The 16,023-nt window shown below is 42.0% G+C and overlaps 1 protein-coding gene across 1 annotated transcript in view; it reads right to left on the bottom strand.

Annotated features, from left to right (window-relative positions):
* ACSS2 (acyl-CoA synthetase short-chain family member 2) overlaps positions 1 to 16,023 on the bottom strand; it is a 48,222-nt gene that overhangs the window by 9,898 nt on the left and 22,301 nt on the right. The window contains exons 3-7 of the mRNA XM_012637651.1: positions 5,329 to 5,420; positions 5,022 to 5,125; positions 4,693 to 4,765; positions 4,348 to 4,423; positions 4,073 to 4,187 (exon numbers count right to left, since the gene is read on the bottom strand). Coding sequence (XP_012493105.1) covers positions 4,073 to 4,187; positions 4,348 to 4,423; positions 4,693 to 4,765; positions 5,022 to 5,125; positions 5,329 to 5,420 — 460 coding nt within the window. The remainder of the gene's footprint in view (positions 1 to 4,072; positions 4,188 to 4,347; positions 4,424 to 4,692; positions 4,766 to 5,021; positions 5,126 to 5,328; positions 5,421 to 16,023) is intronic.

Raw genomic sequence — 16,023 nt, forward strand, 5'->3', positions numbered from 1 at the left:
AATTAGCCAGGCATGGTGGCGCATGCCTGTAGTCCCAGCTACTTGGGAGGCTGAGGCAGTAGGATCGCTTGAGCCCAGGAGTTTGAGGTTGCTGTTGTGGTGAGCTGAGAGCTTTACAATAAGGGGTTAATAAATGAACTAAGCAGAAAACCAGGGGCTAGCTAAATTATAGCTACATAGTTAAAGTGATACACTGAAAAAATAGTCTTTTGTCTAATAACTGCCATCTGCTTCTGTAACCCTGCTTGCAGTTTGCTTTAAGGATTGTAATCTGCCTTCGGGCGCCAGAGATCTGTGAGGGCAACTATGCCCTGTGACCTTGTATCTTACAACCCAGACTTCACTCTCCGCTTTTGTTCCCTGAACACCTGCACTGTGCCACATAGCCTCCCTCAAAAATAGTGTAAAACCCTCGTAAAAACTTGAGATGGTGCCATCCTCTCGTACTGCTTTTATGCGGGCGGAGGTGGTCGCTGTCCAGCTAATAAAGACTCTCAATTTGGCTTCATTAAATTCTCCTGTGGTCTGTTTGCGCCCTCCATACTACAACACTGTGAGCTAGGCTGACGCCACAGCACTCTAGCCCAGGCAACAAAGTGAGACTGTGTGTCAAAAAAAAAAAAAAAAAAAAAGAGAAACATCCTTAACCCATTACAAGGATTATGCTAATATATTGTGTGCATATTTGGTTTAAAAACCCTGAAATCTTAAACGTATACCTTAACAAATTAGAAAATGATTCTAACCACTCCCTTTTTTCTGATTTGAAGTTTTTGGCATATGAGCATTATAAGAATGACAAGCCTAGTCCAAGTGAGGATAGCATTAAAAATAAAAGGAAGAAAAAAAGGAGAGAGAGAAGCTGCCTGCCTCTAGAAAACATAAGAATATATCCTATTTTTTAGTGGAAGATCCGTATGAATCTACACATACATTGTCACATGGATACTTTTTCCCTGCCAAATGATCACTTGAGATGAGGGATTAAAGTATTGAAGGAGAAGTGTCAATATTTCTTTGGACAAACGGTATTGGTCTACAGTACTGTGAACTGTCATAGAACAGGCATCAAGTACATGTGAGGGCAAGGCATAGTTAAACTGTGGCTTTGCAACGAGGGCACTCTTATAATCTTATGAAACTGATTCCTCTGTGGGTGTGTCAGTGTTGAGCAGAGTGGAGGGGGCAGGGGACTCCAAGTGTGGAGCTGACAACTAGCACCAGGAAGCAGAGGGAGCCAAATTAGTGAAGCAAACATTGAGATTAGGTGTGTGCCTATGAATCCCAACGCTTTGAACCAGGAAATGGTTTGAATTTTCTAAAATAAGAATTGAGGAGTTGGCCTTTGTCCTTGGACCAGGATAGCCTCAGGGAATGTAACTGCCAGGTATGGGAGAGGAATATGAGGGAGCTCATAGCTGATATGGTTGAGGAGGGCACCTGCAAACTGTGCCAGACTCTCCCTTGAAGATTGCTTAAGGATGAAGGGGTTTGGAGCTCTGCTAAGATTTCTGCAGCTTTGACTGTAATTCCCAGACCACAAACCTTTTTAAGCCTATTTTTATGCTCTTTGGTTTTTTGGTAACTAGTTGTTTTCACCTACAAGAAATAAAAATCCAGGATCATATCACCTGAAGGTCTCTGGTATTGAGAATTACCAGAGTTTTTTTATTTCTTTTCTGGTCTCCCTTTTAGAAATGCCAGTCTGTCTGCTATATTAAGGGGAAGCAACAATAGCTAACATTTATTGAATAGTTCCTGTGTGCCAAACACCTTACATATATTGACAAAACCCTATAGGATAGGTACAATTATTATCCTTATCTTACAGATAGGAAAACAGAAGAAAGAGAGTTTAAGTATCCTGCCCAAGGTTACAGAGCAGCAGGTGGCAGAGCCAGGATTTGAACCCAAGTAGTCTGGCTCCAGAGCCTATAGTCTAAATCACTGAGTTTGTTACCTCTTTGAAAAGAAGGGGCTTAGATCCCTGCCTGAGTTTTTTTGTTTTGTTTTGTTTTGTTTTTTGAGATAGAATCTTGCTCTGTTGCCCAGGCTAGAGTGCCGTGGCATCAGCCTAGCTCACAGCAACCTCAAACTCCTGGGCTCAGGCAATTCTACTGCCTCAGCCTCCCAAGTAGCTGGGACTACAGGCATGCGCCACCATGCTGGCTAACTTTTTTTTATATATATATTTTTAGTTGTCCAGCCAATTTCTTTCTATTTTTAGTAGAGATGGGGTCTCGCTCTTGCTCAGGCTGGTCTCGAACTCCTGAGCTCAAGCAATCCTCCCACCTCGGCCTCCCAGAGTGCTAGGATTATAGGCGTGAGCCACCGCACCTGGCCGCTGCCTGAGTTTTAAAAGGAAAACAGTGTCCCTTGGGAATCAGATCTGTCTCTACCACACTAATGAGAATAGAGAAAAGGGGCTTATATCTACCATTAGCCTAAGAGGTTAATCAGAGTAGATTTAGAATAAGATATCCTGTGAGATGGTAAAATCCAGAGAAATAGTGGGTTTTATGTTAGTAAGAGAAGTGTTTCCTTTTAAGTATGTATTATCGTTTCTCCATTACTGAAGTCCAGAGAGGAGAGGTGACTTATTCAAGGTCATACAGCTAAAAGTTGGTCTCTGGACTCCAGGCCCACTTTCTCCTCTATACTAATCTGCTTTGAGCACCCACTTATGGATCTCCCTTCTTAGAACCACTTACAATGTGACTTTTGTTGAGTTTAGTCCTTAATCATATCAGAGAGTTTAATGTAGTTTGTAAATCCCAAAGTAGTATATAAATGTATTTAGGAATCTTCTTCTCTGCTGCCCTCGATAAAACTTAGATTTTCATTTTAATACATGTCTAACTCCCCAGCTTGATGGTGAATTCCTAAGGTCAGGGTCTGTACCTCTTCTACCTGCTCCTTATCCTGTCTCTCTTGGCTCTGCACAGTAAATGCTTTCTGACAGGTTACCTGGTCCCCTCTTCCACAAAGGTCCTGAGCAGCAGGAATGAAATAGGTTCTGTTGCTACCTCCCTGAGATCCACGCTTTATGCCAGTTCACAGAGGCAGCAACAGGTATTTGATTGCACAACCTTTCGTACTAGCTTAGATGGCAAGGGACCCAGGGGCAAGAGGAAGGGGGTTAGGTCTGGCAGTCATCTCAATGGGGCAAAAAGGCAAAGAGCAGATGGACACACCAATAAGCACACAGGGAAGCAGTGCCCACGGCAGTGCAGAAGTGGATACCTGGGGCCGGACACGCTTGGATTTCTCTTTCAGCTTACCCTGTTAAGAGCCCATGGAATGGCTAGTGAGCAGGGTCCAAGTATACAAGGAGTAGGAGGGAAGAGTCAGGGTACCCCAAACCCCTGACTGCCTCCTTTCCCTCAGATTTCCCTCTCATTAGTCTTCCCAGCCTCCATTTTCCTGATCCTGATTCTAGCCCCTATACATATAAAACTCCTAATGCTGTTTGGGCTCTCCAACTTCCCTAAATTAGACTATAGCCTCTCTAGCCCCAAGATCACCCACAGCCCCTTAAGTCACAGAATCTCAGTAACCATCTGTCCTTTTGGACCCTAGAACTTTCATCCCTCATGCTCCTCAGACCTGGAGGCCACCACTGGGCTTTTCTGTCATTCCCACCAGAGGCATGGGATCCAAAGCTATTAAGAGCCATATCTTGGGGGCTAGATCTTGGACCTTCCACGCTGGGTATTCCCTAGGCCACAAAGGTAGCCCAACTCAAGTCACAGCCCAGCAATCAAGATGACTACATACAGTCACCCAAGTCAGACATTTCTAATCCAAGCCCAAGCCCTGAGGGCCCCCTGTGCGCATAAGGATACTCCAGTCAGCACAGGAGTATCCCCTACAATCGAGGGCCTCCCTATCCACATTCAGGGTCAAAGTCTTCGAGCTCCCACCCTGCCCTGCCAGAGGAGGCATTCCTAGGATTGCTCCGAGACCCTCAGCATTTTGATGAGGAAGCAAAGGAGGACATCAGGAACTTCCTGGGCAAGAAGAGAGAGGCAATTTGAGCCCAGAGGAAGGCATATACCAGTGTTGGACTCACCTGTACATCTGGGCATGGCCTCTTAACTGGGGGAGACTGGCTGGGGGAGTCACCCATGCCCAGCTCTGCCCGCCCCAGGTGCTTGACCACAATGCAGCATCTCACTGGGAAACCCCTGGAGGAAAGAAAAGCCTGAAGTGTTAGCCTGGTTGGCTCAAAGAGGATTTGGCAAGACCCACCCATATCAATTTAGATTAGGGGAGACAAAGGGAACTTGCCACTGGGGAAAAGCTCAGTCAACCCAGGGCAGTAGCCAACTGGCCAAGCACACTTACTTCTCCTGACACTTCTCCAGGGCTTCATCAGCCAGCTCCTTCAGGTTCACAAGCTTTTCCCCCCTGTAGAAGGCATCTTTGGGGAGCAACAGACATTCAAGGCCTTAGTAGGCACCACACTCCCCAGTGAGCACAATGTTCACAGAGCCTTTCCTAAGTGGGCCTCTTGATTCTGGCTCTTCCAGCTGATTTGAGCTGATAGGAGGTCAGCTGATCGGGACCAGGAAAGGAAGGGCAGGCAGTTCCTTCCCTCTATGCTGAGCAGCCCCCAATACCAACAAGCTGATTGAAGAACAAGGTTCAAGGTATGGGGGTTCTGGAGAAGGGGGTAGGAGAATTAGTCACCTGTAGTGATGAGAAGGCTGCAACCAGAATCCAGGATCCTTTCACATAGAGACTCTGCAGAGAAGCCTGCAAACTAGGGAAGGGAAGAAAGACTGAGAGACAGAGAAGGAGGCCACAGGGATTGAGTAAACAAGGAAAAGAGTTGCTCATGAAACCTTCAGGATCTCCTAGCCAGGGTCCTAGAAGAAACTGAATAACTGATATGGATTTATGACACAAGCACAAGCTCCTTAGTTTGTTATTTAAGACCTTCCATCATCCAGGCCCAATCTACTTCTCCAGAGTCCCATTCCCCACCCCTGCCCCTTTTCACCAGCCCAAAGTCCTACCACGATGGAGTGCAAAGCCCCAAGGCGGGCACACGCCAGCATGGCCACCACAAGCTCTGGGATCATAGGCATGTAAATGGCCACTCGGTCACCCTTCTGAATGCCTGCAGGTAAGACACAGAACATGGACCATGAACCTTTCCTGCTGCTACTTGCTCCCTCCCAGCCAGCTAGGCCCCCTCCCAGCTGACTTTTTTTCTTCTACTGTTACCAGATTCCTTCCATCCCTTGGGATGTCCTTCCATCCCTTCTCCATAAGTCCTCAGATACCCCAAGGCGAGGCCCCCAGTCTCTTTCCCACACTCACCCTGTTTTCGGAGAACATTGCTGAACTGACACACTTGGACCAGAAGCTCATGGTATGTGATCTGGGTGGTCTCCCCTGGTTCATTGCCCTCCCTGAGATACACCAGAAAGAACCAGTGATTAGGGATACAACATCTTCCCCAAATGAGAAGCAGGAACAGTCATAAAAGCCATCCAGTAACATTGAAACCTGGGACTGTCCTATCAGGGTGAGCCATCTACTACCACACCTTGAGCTGACTGGTCACATACTTTGGCCTTTCAAGATACTTTATACATATGTTGTGTGTCATTGGAAAATTCACTGTCCATCTCTGATCCCCATTTTTTTATGTTGATAAAATGGAATGATGGTCCCTTTTCTTCCATCCTGGGGAATCACAGATATGATTCTTTCTGATGAGTATCAAGACTACATTGGTATTGTTGTAAGTAGAGTTTCCATCCAGATCACTTGCACCAAATCATCTACAAAGGAGGTAATTGAAGCCTAGAGCAATATAGTAGCTTGGCCAAGGTCACACAATAATAAGTGGCAGAGCCAAGAATAGATCCTCAGGTCTTCTGATTTCAAGTCTACTCTTTCCTTCATAGTGTGGAGGACAAGGACTGGCAGGGAAGCCAGGCCTATTTTTACTAATAGAGGCAAAGAGTACTGACTTACTAACAGACTTACTTACAGTCCTTCTTACTAACACGTTACACAGAAGATTATCAACCTCTTTCCAGCTCCTGGCTCAATGAGTCAGTTACTATTCTCTCCTTGGCTTTAACCCTCTAGGGATAAAAGAAGTCAAGCACGGAGAGCTTACCAAAGTGGGAAGGAGCAGGGAGAGAGGAAGCTGGCAAATGGCCCTGAATGCCAGAGGCAGAAAAGCCATTTCTTAACTGGCTCACTGACAAATGCCACGGAAACTTCAGAACAGCTCCAGTTACAGCTGAATGCTGACGTATACATACCCATACACACATGTCCCACTGTGTGTGCCACATACCAGCTCACCTGTGTGCACTCATTTGCGTAAAATCACATATACTAATAAACAAATATTCTAGGCATAAAAGCTGCCCATCTATACACACAGGTACAAATAAGTATAAATATATGCACCCAGGACTCAAACATGAGCCCGTCTACAAGTACATGCACCACATATATGTACCCACTTATGTGTACAGCTTGTCCCTTAAATTCTCTATCAAATCATTCTGGTTTTTTTTTTATGAAACTTTCCATTATTTGAAATTATCTCATGTATTTTATTTATTTGTATATTATCTGTGTTCTTCACTGGAATATAATTTCCATGGTAGCAGAAATCTTGTCTGTCTTGTTCACTGTTACATCCCGAGCACCTAGAATAGAGCGTGGTACACAGAGCGCACAGGAACAGAAAAGCACAACCTGTGCAAGTGCAGCTTACTTAATTAAGCCTACTTCCAGCATGCCCCCACCCCAACACACACACATACAGACGTTGTACGTTCCTCTTCCTGGCTCTGGACTCAAGTTATACATTATATATGAGCATCTTACTCATTCCAGTGTCTTCTTACTCTGTCATACACACCAGGCTGGGGCCCCTGGCTGGTTGGAAGAAGGGAGAGAGTACGGTACTGGCCTACTGCAAGATCCCAAGCCCTCTAAGTTGTTAGAACACTTAAAAAATAAGAAATCATTCTCTTTCCACTTAACTTTTCTACAGGAAAACAGTAGTACAAGTACGACAACACTTAGCCTCAGTTTAGGGGAAACAATAGGGAGGAACAGGGACTGGAAAACTGGAGAATACATGCTCTGGAAAAAGGAGGCATCCAGTACCTAAACTCAGCTCCTGTCAACTTTTGCCTTCTGTGAATAAGGGCTCAATGTTGTCAATTTTTTTTCAATTTTTCAAGAGGCCTGGAATCTATTTTCATCAAAATTTCGCAGTTTTTAAATGTTGACATCTAGAGCTAGGTATGGTGGCATACACCTATAGTCCTAGCTACTTGGGAGGCTGAGGTGGGAGGATCACTTGAGCCTGGGAGTTCAAATCCAGCCTGGGACAATATAGTGAGACCCTGTCTCAAAAAATAATAAAAAGAAAAAAAGACCTGCTAGTTCCTACATGATCTTGTCCCTCATTATCTCTCTGTCCTAATATACAACTATTCCCTCTCCCTCTCCTTCAGCCACATGGCCTCCCAAGTGTTTGGTAAAAACACCAAGCACACTTAACCTCAGAGACTTTACCCTCTACTTGGAGCATTCTTCTCCTATATAGCCCCATGACTTATTCCCTATCTTTGAATCATTGCTCAAACACTGACTTCTGGCCCGGCACAGTGGCTCATGCCTGTAATCCTAGCACTTTGGGAGACCAAGGCGGGAGGATTGCCTGATGCCAGGAGTTCAAGACCAGCCTGAGCAAGAGCAAGACCCCCTCTCTACCAAAAAATAAATAAAAACATTGACTTTTCAGTGAGGTCATCCTTGACTACCCCATATAAAAAAGTGCTCCCTGCCTCCACTCCAGCCCCAGGTTCTCCAAATTAATATCTTCCATAAAGGCTTCCTTAGTTTCCCTTTTTCCTCATTTACCTCAAAACTGAAAGTTCTCCCTCCCTCCCAAGGCCCTTTATCTCACTTTCTTTGTGATCTGTTTTTCTACCTTTTGTTACATTTATTGGTCCTTATCTCTCTCATTACACCCTGAGCTCTTGGAGGGTAGGGATCATCATGTCTTCTTCTCTGTCTCCTCCAAGCATGGCCAGCACAGTAAGTATTCAAGAGTCATGGTTGCATAATTGAAAGGCTTATAACTGACTAATGATAGGAAAGACTGAGGCTCCCCTCTTTATATGAGAGGGAAAGTTACTGGATTAAAGATTTTAATTTCCTAGAACTACAAGTAAGGCATAGGATAGGAGGAAAAGAGCTGAGGAAAATATAGGTGAGAAATCTGGGTTCTTTACAGAAGCATCGCAGGGCAGGCTCTAACCTAGTGAGTTATGCCTTCCAGAGGAAAAATACCCAGATGAGAAACAGAGTAAACCTGTTATGATAGGAAAACTGAACTGAGATGTTTAGCTTATAGAAGAGAAAATATTGAGGGATGTGAGAGCAGGTTTCAAAAATCTATCTCTATTGCCTCCACCCTAATGCAAGCTGCCTTCATCTCTTGCCTAGATGACCACAATGGCCCCCTAACTGGTATCCCACTTCACTCTTGCCCCCTTACAATCCACACATCATCCAGAATCATCTATTAAAAACACAAACCAGACCACATCACCTCCTGCTTGAAACCCTTTAATAACTTCCGTTGCATACAAAAGAAAATCCAAACTTCTACTATGCCTGTATCCTCGCCAACTTCATCTTGTGCCATTCTCCCATTCTGCTCACCAGGCTTCAAACACATTGGCCTTTGGACTGATAGAACATGCCATGTTCTTTAACTATCTTTCCCTAATTCTTCTCATGTTTCAGATCTCAGCTTAAATGTCACCTACCTAGTGAGGCTTTCCCTAACCACTCTAAGTAGCCTCAGCCCTTCCTGTTATTCTTCATCACAGCATTGTTTATTTTCTTCACAGCATTTTTTTTCAAGCTTTTCTTTCTTTCTTTTTCTTTCTTTCTTCCTTTCCTTTCTTCCTTCCTTCTTTTTCTTTCCTTCCTTTTTTCTTTCTTTCCTTTCTTTCTTCCTTTTCTTTCATTCCTTCTTTCTTTCTTTTCTTTCTTCCTTCCTTCCCTTTCCTTCCCTTTCCTTCTTTCTTTCTTTTTCCCCTACTAGACAGAGGCTGCTTCTGAAGGGAGAGGCCAAGTTGAGCTCGTCTTGTCCCCTGCTGAATCCCCAGTGCCTTACACAGAAACCTGTATATAATAGGTGCTCAATAAATTTTTGTTGAATGAAATGAATTAATCTGAAGGATTATTACGGGAAAGAAGACTAGTGTTATGTAACTATAAATGGAAAAGCTAGGTGAATTGGGAGAGCTCAATATAATTAAAGTTTTTCTGTCAGAGCTGCTCAAAAACAACATTACTAGAGACTAAACAAGACCAGTGTTTCCAGTGGTCAGATAGTGTTAATAATGCAGATTCCAAGATCCCACTCCACATAGCTGCAGCATAGAATTTTTCAGGTTGGGCCAGGGTAACCTGACACCTACTGAATCATTCACCAAGAGTGTGGACCTGGAATTTTCATTTTATAAGCTCCCCATATAATTCATATTTATTGAAGTTTGAGATGACCTTTAAGGACTTTCCAGCTTCAAGATTCTTTGATTCTATAAAATGAAGAAATAATGTGAAAGAGTTCTATGATCCATAAAGCACTGCACAAATGTGAAGCACTTAGATGTATGTATACCCTCAAGTCACTTTCCCTTTCACCAAGGAACCAGAGAATGGGAGCAATGTACCTTGACCAATTAGCAGCCTAATGTTCCCTCTGGGTACTTTTGCCCTCGCTGCAGTGAGGAAGGAGAAGGACTGAAGGATGATGAGGTAGAAGGAGACACACCCCAAAAGCTGAATCACAAATCATTCAGAATGCCAGAGGAGGATGGATCTTTTGAGATCCACCATCCTAATTTACCGATGAGAAACCTGTGGCACAGAAATGGAAAGTCATGGCCTCAAGGTTACTTAGCACATCAATAACAACATTATTCTAAAGCAGTGTTGTCCAATATGGTAGCCACATAAAGCTATTGAACACTTGAACTGTGACTGAAGAACTGGATTTTATACTTTAATTTTAATTACTTTAAATATTAGTAGTTACATGTGACTAGTGGCTTCCATATTGACAGGACAATTCTAGAATCTAAATGTCTCTAGGTCAGGAACTCTCTAAATGACAAGCCTCCAAAAGGGGGATGTTATTTCTAAGGCTAGAATTAGCATAAAAAAGAAAATTAAAGTGCAGGAGCCCTGAGAACTGTGAGGTTGAAGACAACCACGGATGGATTTTTAGTGTAGTTATCAGAAATCTATCTTTCTATTTGGTTTTCCCTTACTTCCATAGAAAAAGTTACTTTTGAAACACCATAGATTTCTGATTTTGAGTAATATCTAGCTTACAGACCCTAATGCGGCCTCAGCCGGCTCATGATTAAAAAACAGGAAACAGGCAAGGAACAGTGGCTCACAACTGTAATCAATCCTAGCACTCTCAGAGACTGAGGCAGGAGGATCATTTGAGCTCAGGAGTTCGAGACTAGCCTGAGCAAAAGCAAGACCCCGTCTCTACTAAAAATAGAAAAAATTAGCCAGGCACGGTGGCATGTGCCTGTAGTCCCAGCTACTCAGAAGGCTGAGGCAGGAGGATCACTTGAGCCCAAAAGTTTGAGGTTGCAGTGAGCTATGATGATGCCACTGCACTCTAGCCAGGGCCACAGAATGAGACTCTGTGTCCAAAAAAAAAAAGTATAAACCACCAAAATGGCCATCCATTGAGGAATGAATAAAGAAAAATGTATATCCATACAATGCAACATTATTCAGCCATAAAAAGGATGAAGTACTATCCATGTTGTACTATGCTACTACATGAACTTTGAATATTATGCTAAGCGAAAGAAGCCAGACACAAAAGGCCACATACTGTATGATTCCGTTTATATGAAATGTCCAGAATAGGCAAAGCCATAGAGACAGAAAGTAGAGTAGTGGTTGCCTAGAGCTGGAGTGGAGGAAGTTGGGGGGAAATGAGAAATAACTTTGGAGTTTTTTTAGGGAGTGGTGAAAACATTCCAAAATTGATTGTGGTAAGGGTTGTATATCTCTGTGAATATGTTAAAAATTATTGAATTGTGTACTTTAAATGGGTGAATTAGATGGTATAAATTATATCTCAAAAAAATCTCATTGTGATTTTGATTGTACTTGTAATAAATGTATAGATTAATTTGAAAAATGTAGACATCTTTACAAATTTTCCTTTCTAGAAAGATTATAGCTATTCATTCATCAGAAAGATTTAGCACTACTCATTCAGTCATTCATTCATTCTGACCTCTTTCTGTTTACCTAAAGGCAACACTTGGCATTACTTTTTTCTAGCATTATAGTTTTACGTACACATCTGTTTCCCTCACCAGATTGTGAGTTCTTCAATGGCAGACAGATATCTTTTTATGTGTTTCTTCCTCAGTGCCTAGCACAAATTTTGATACATATTCGTTACTTAATACATAATTGTAAAATGAATGGATAAAAGAATGAACAAATTTATCTCTGCTGATAAGACCGGCTGGATCCAGGCTAATGAGAGAGAGGAAATATGGAAGCAAAGAGGAGATAAGATAGCACACAAGACTAAGAAGCTAGATGGTAGACAGGCAGGGGAAATGGTAGACACAAAGCGGAAAAGAGTGTGGAACTTAGGGAATAGAATTCAGAGTCATGTCAAGAAGAGTTTCTTGAGCCCCTATAGTGTGCTCAGTCCTGGACTCTATGCCATGGGAGAGACTGGAAGAAGTCCCTGGAGCTGAGGTTCAGGGTATGGAACTCTTGCCCTGCAGTCTGGGCTATTATTATACCCTGTTCTCTTGCCAGCTATTTTCAGGCCTTGATCCAGAGACCTTGTGCCTGGTCCCCTTGGCCAAAGTGGCTTTGGTGCCAGTTGCATTCTGTACCTCTTCTCTCTTTCCTCTGCCTACATGCCTACTTAGAGGAAGGATCATACACACTTGTTCCTACCCTCCTGTGTCCCATGCTGGCCTTACCCATAACAAGTAAATGAGGGCAACTCTATCAGATCCTCTATTATCACAACATTTGGAATGCTGCCCAAAAGAAGAATATACCTAGAACAGAAAGTGGGAAGAATATCCAGGGGTGCCATTTTATACATACATCAAGTCTCTCAAGTATAACAGACACATGCAAAAATATTCACTACAATGGTTCTCTGTTTTCCAGGTCAATAGCACAGTTTAAATCATCAGTCCTCAAGCTAGTGTACTCCATTCCCATGGGTACCTGAGCAGGAAAATTTTAAGAGAATAAATGTCCAGATCTTCAACTTCCATATGTAATCTTTCCTAACACTGATCTGTCTGAGTTGGTTCTCCTTTCCCACTCTTGCATAATTACCTTTCTCCCACATTATAAAAGAATGTCACATTTCTCTCTTATCCCAACCTTTATTACGGTACAATGCCAAGGCTATAAAAACCGCCAGGGTGCTAAACGAAGGGACTATTTGAAAATGTATAACTCTGAGGGAGAGCCCCAAAAAACAAATCAAAGAGAGCTTCTGTAAGAAATCAATATTGAAAGGAGTGGCATCTTAATTCATCCAGGTGACAAACTCATGGCAAGACTACTTGCCTTATATCTATTAGAATTATAATTCAAAAGTGAAATAGTTATCACAGGGTCATATATTAACATATTTTAATTGAGAAAGAAGTTAGGCAATTTCTAGCAGAAAGTAAATCTGATTTGGCCGATTATGTTGACAGGGATAACTGGCTATGCAAAATAGATTGTATGGTAGACATTTTCTATAAATTATATGAGCTAAATTTGCAGTGCCAAAGTTTGAAAGAGATATAAACAATATTTGCATATTATATACATGTATATATTTTAGAAATTAGATTCTTTACAATTTTTTAATCTTAAAAAATTTTTATATATTAACTTTAAAACAAGTGAAGAGTTACATAGTTGTTCAAAATTCTTTTAAGTATACAATGTTTTTTTTTTATTTCAGCATATTATGGGGGTACAGATGTTTAGGTTACATATGTTGCCCTTGCCCCCCCTCCTCCCTTAAGTATACAATTTTAAGAGTTTAAGACTACTGCTCTAAATAATTATTTTTCAGTGGTACCCTGCCCTGTCCTCTACATCAGAATCATCTGAGGACCTTGTAAAACTATTAAGTCAGAGGTCTTATCCTCCGAAGATTCTGATTCAATAGGCTGGGGTGGGGTCCAGGAATCTGGATTTTTAACAAGATTCCCAGGTAGTTATTTATACACATTATAATTTAGGAACCCCTGGCTTTGAATATGGAGTCACCAGATCTACATTTATTGTTTACCCCTAATTCAATACAAAAATTTGTGCAAATTTTCCCTTCTCTCCAAGCCTCAGTTTCCTTTTCTGTTAAGTATAAAATGGGAGAAGGGGGTTGGGAGGAGGGGGAAGGTTGGTGTTAGACTTGGTAATCTCTAGTATCTCTTACACTCTTTGATTTTCATTTCTTCCTTCCAGCAACAGGGAAATGGGCTCCCAAAGTCTGTTTCAAAGAAAAAAGGTAGACACAGAGAGGAAAAGAATGTGGAACTTCTGGAGTGGAATTTGGAGTCATGCCAAGAAGAGTTTCTTGAGCCCCTAAATAGGCTCAGTCCTGGACTCTGTGCCATGGAAGAGATGGGAAGAAACCCCTGGAGCTGATATTCAGGGTATGGGACTAATATGGGAGTCCCAAGCTTACTTACATGGGGAAAAGAAAAAAAAGAACAAACTTAGCTGAAGTAGAGATCAAATAAAAGTTATGAACATGCCACGCCTGCCTCACATGGTTGTTGTGTAAATCAAATAAGAATCTAGCTAATTCCTCACGTGAGTGTAAAACTGCTTTAGAGGACATTCACTCACCTGATCCTCATAGCTACCTTTGCAGTAGGTAGAGCAAGTACTACTATCCCCATCTTAAAGATACAAGAAATCTGGCTGGTCAAGGTGGCTCACATCTATAATCCCAGGATTATAGGGAGGCCCAGGCAGGAGGACTGCTTTAGGCCAGGAATTTGAAATCAGCCTGGGCAACATCCCAAGACCTTGTCTTTACAAAGAATTCTTTTAAAAGTTAGCCAGGCATGGTGGCATGTATCTGTAGTCCTAGCTAGGTACTTGGGAGGCTGAGCCCAGGAGTTCGAGGCTGCAGTGAGCTATGATTGCACCACTGCACTCCAGCTTGGGCAACAAAACAAGACCCTGTATCTAAAAGAAATAAAATAAAATAAAGTAATACAAGAAATCCAGAGGAAGTAGCTCGCCAAGGCTACATACAGGCTTAAGGGCAAATCTGTAACTAGGTCCCAGGTTTCTGACTTCCAGGCTAGTGTTTGTTCCACTGTACCAATATAGAGTGTTTGCAAATGAACATGGAGAAGCCTCTTTCCTAAGAATCTCTAGGAGCACTGTAAGAGACTGAGGAAACTCCCATCCACTTTGAGCTTTAGCCTGTAGCCAAGACCATACTCACCACGATCTCTTCAACACCCTAACAACTTCCTGAAAGACCCAAAACCTCAGGCAAGGGGGCCCTCATATGTCCACCTTCACAGTCTTTGGCAATGTCAGGTGTCACAGGATCACTGTACATCTATTGTCTCCTGGAGACATGTCTCCCACCTCCCCACCCTCTCCTTGGAAATAAGGAAAAGCACATTGTTCCTAACATTTCATTCCTAAATAAAATTGTAGCTCACATGCTGCCCCCATTAGATTATGAGTTCCATAAAGACAAGGACCAGTTATAGCTTGTTTATTGCTATATCCTAAACACCTAGTACAGTGCCGAGCACATAACTATAAATCCCTATAAAATTAAAAACCTGCTGCTTGAAGCTAGTGGATTATCTATGGAGCATGGCTATCCAGACAAATAAAATTAGATTTCTGTCAGTTTGTTCCATGTCATGTGAAAACAAGTAGATAGATTTTCACCAAATCTGGATGTCACATTTAGAATTCTCTAACTTAATATATGTGGCAGTTTGGAGAATACTTCAAATAGACAGTCACATTCAAGAGCAGCTGAAACTAAAGTTAAACAAGAGGCCTCTGTGACTGCTCATTTGGATAGATTTCCATGTATTAAAATATCATGGTCAAAAAGAAACACTGGTTTCAAAAATGAGTCTCTAGTCAAAAAATCATACTCAGAAATGTAGATGTTGATATGTTATAGAGATATTTCCTGCATGGGCAATTCTATGTAATATATTCCAGGGTGAATAGGTTCAGAGTTTTATTTATTTTATTTAAATAAGATTCTCCCTGCTAGTAAAACCATAAGGCTTTTAATAAGTAGACCAGACCTCAGAATCCTAGATGAAAGCTGTTCTCAAAGCCTCACATCCCAAAAGATGTAACAGGTAATGTCTAAGGCCTTCTTGATTTAAAATTCCAAGCTCCTTAATGCCTAATGCTTACACATTGACTGCCACACTAGAAAAAAAATTTGTTCCTTGGGACCACGGTGTTTTATTATGAAAATAGAATAAAAACTTCGAAAATAAAACAATTCTAATTTAATGAAAAATTTGTTATTTCTTATTGTTTTCTGTGTGTGAGTTATATGCAACTTGAAAAATAGTTCTTCCAGCTCCCAAGGTCAAGAGACGTGTGAGTTATATATGCTTCACGAGGCCCTGGGCTTGAAACTAGCGTGAGTGAAATACAATTCACACAGCAGTTAATGTGTTAAAGTTCATACTGCTCAGCCCTGTGTCCTTGGTCCCTCCAGGGTCTGGCCCTATCTTAACTGATCAACTTCAGCTATACTCTTGCTTTAGGCCCACATTTAGTTTCAGCTAAAGTTTTGAAACTAAATAGTTTTGAAACTGTTTTGTAGTTTCAAAAATAGCTTTACTTTGTAAAATTTAAAATTGGCAATCTTTGGGTCCCAGGATAATTCCACTATCTTTTCCATTCTTTCACAGATTGCCAGCTGTC

This window comes from Propithecus coquereli, unplaced genomic scaffold (genome assembly GCF_000956105.1).
Source record: "Propithecus coquereli isolate 6110/MARCELLA unplaced genomic scaffold, Pcoq_1.0 Scaffold122, whole genome shotgun sequence".
Taxonomy (NCBI): Eukaryota; Metazoa; Chordata; class Mammalia; order Primates; family Indriidae; genus Propithecus; species Propithecus coquereli.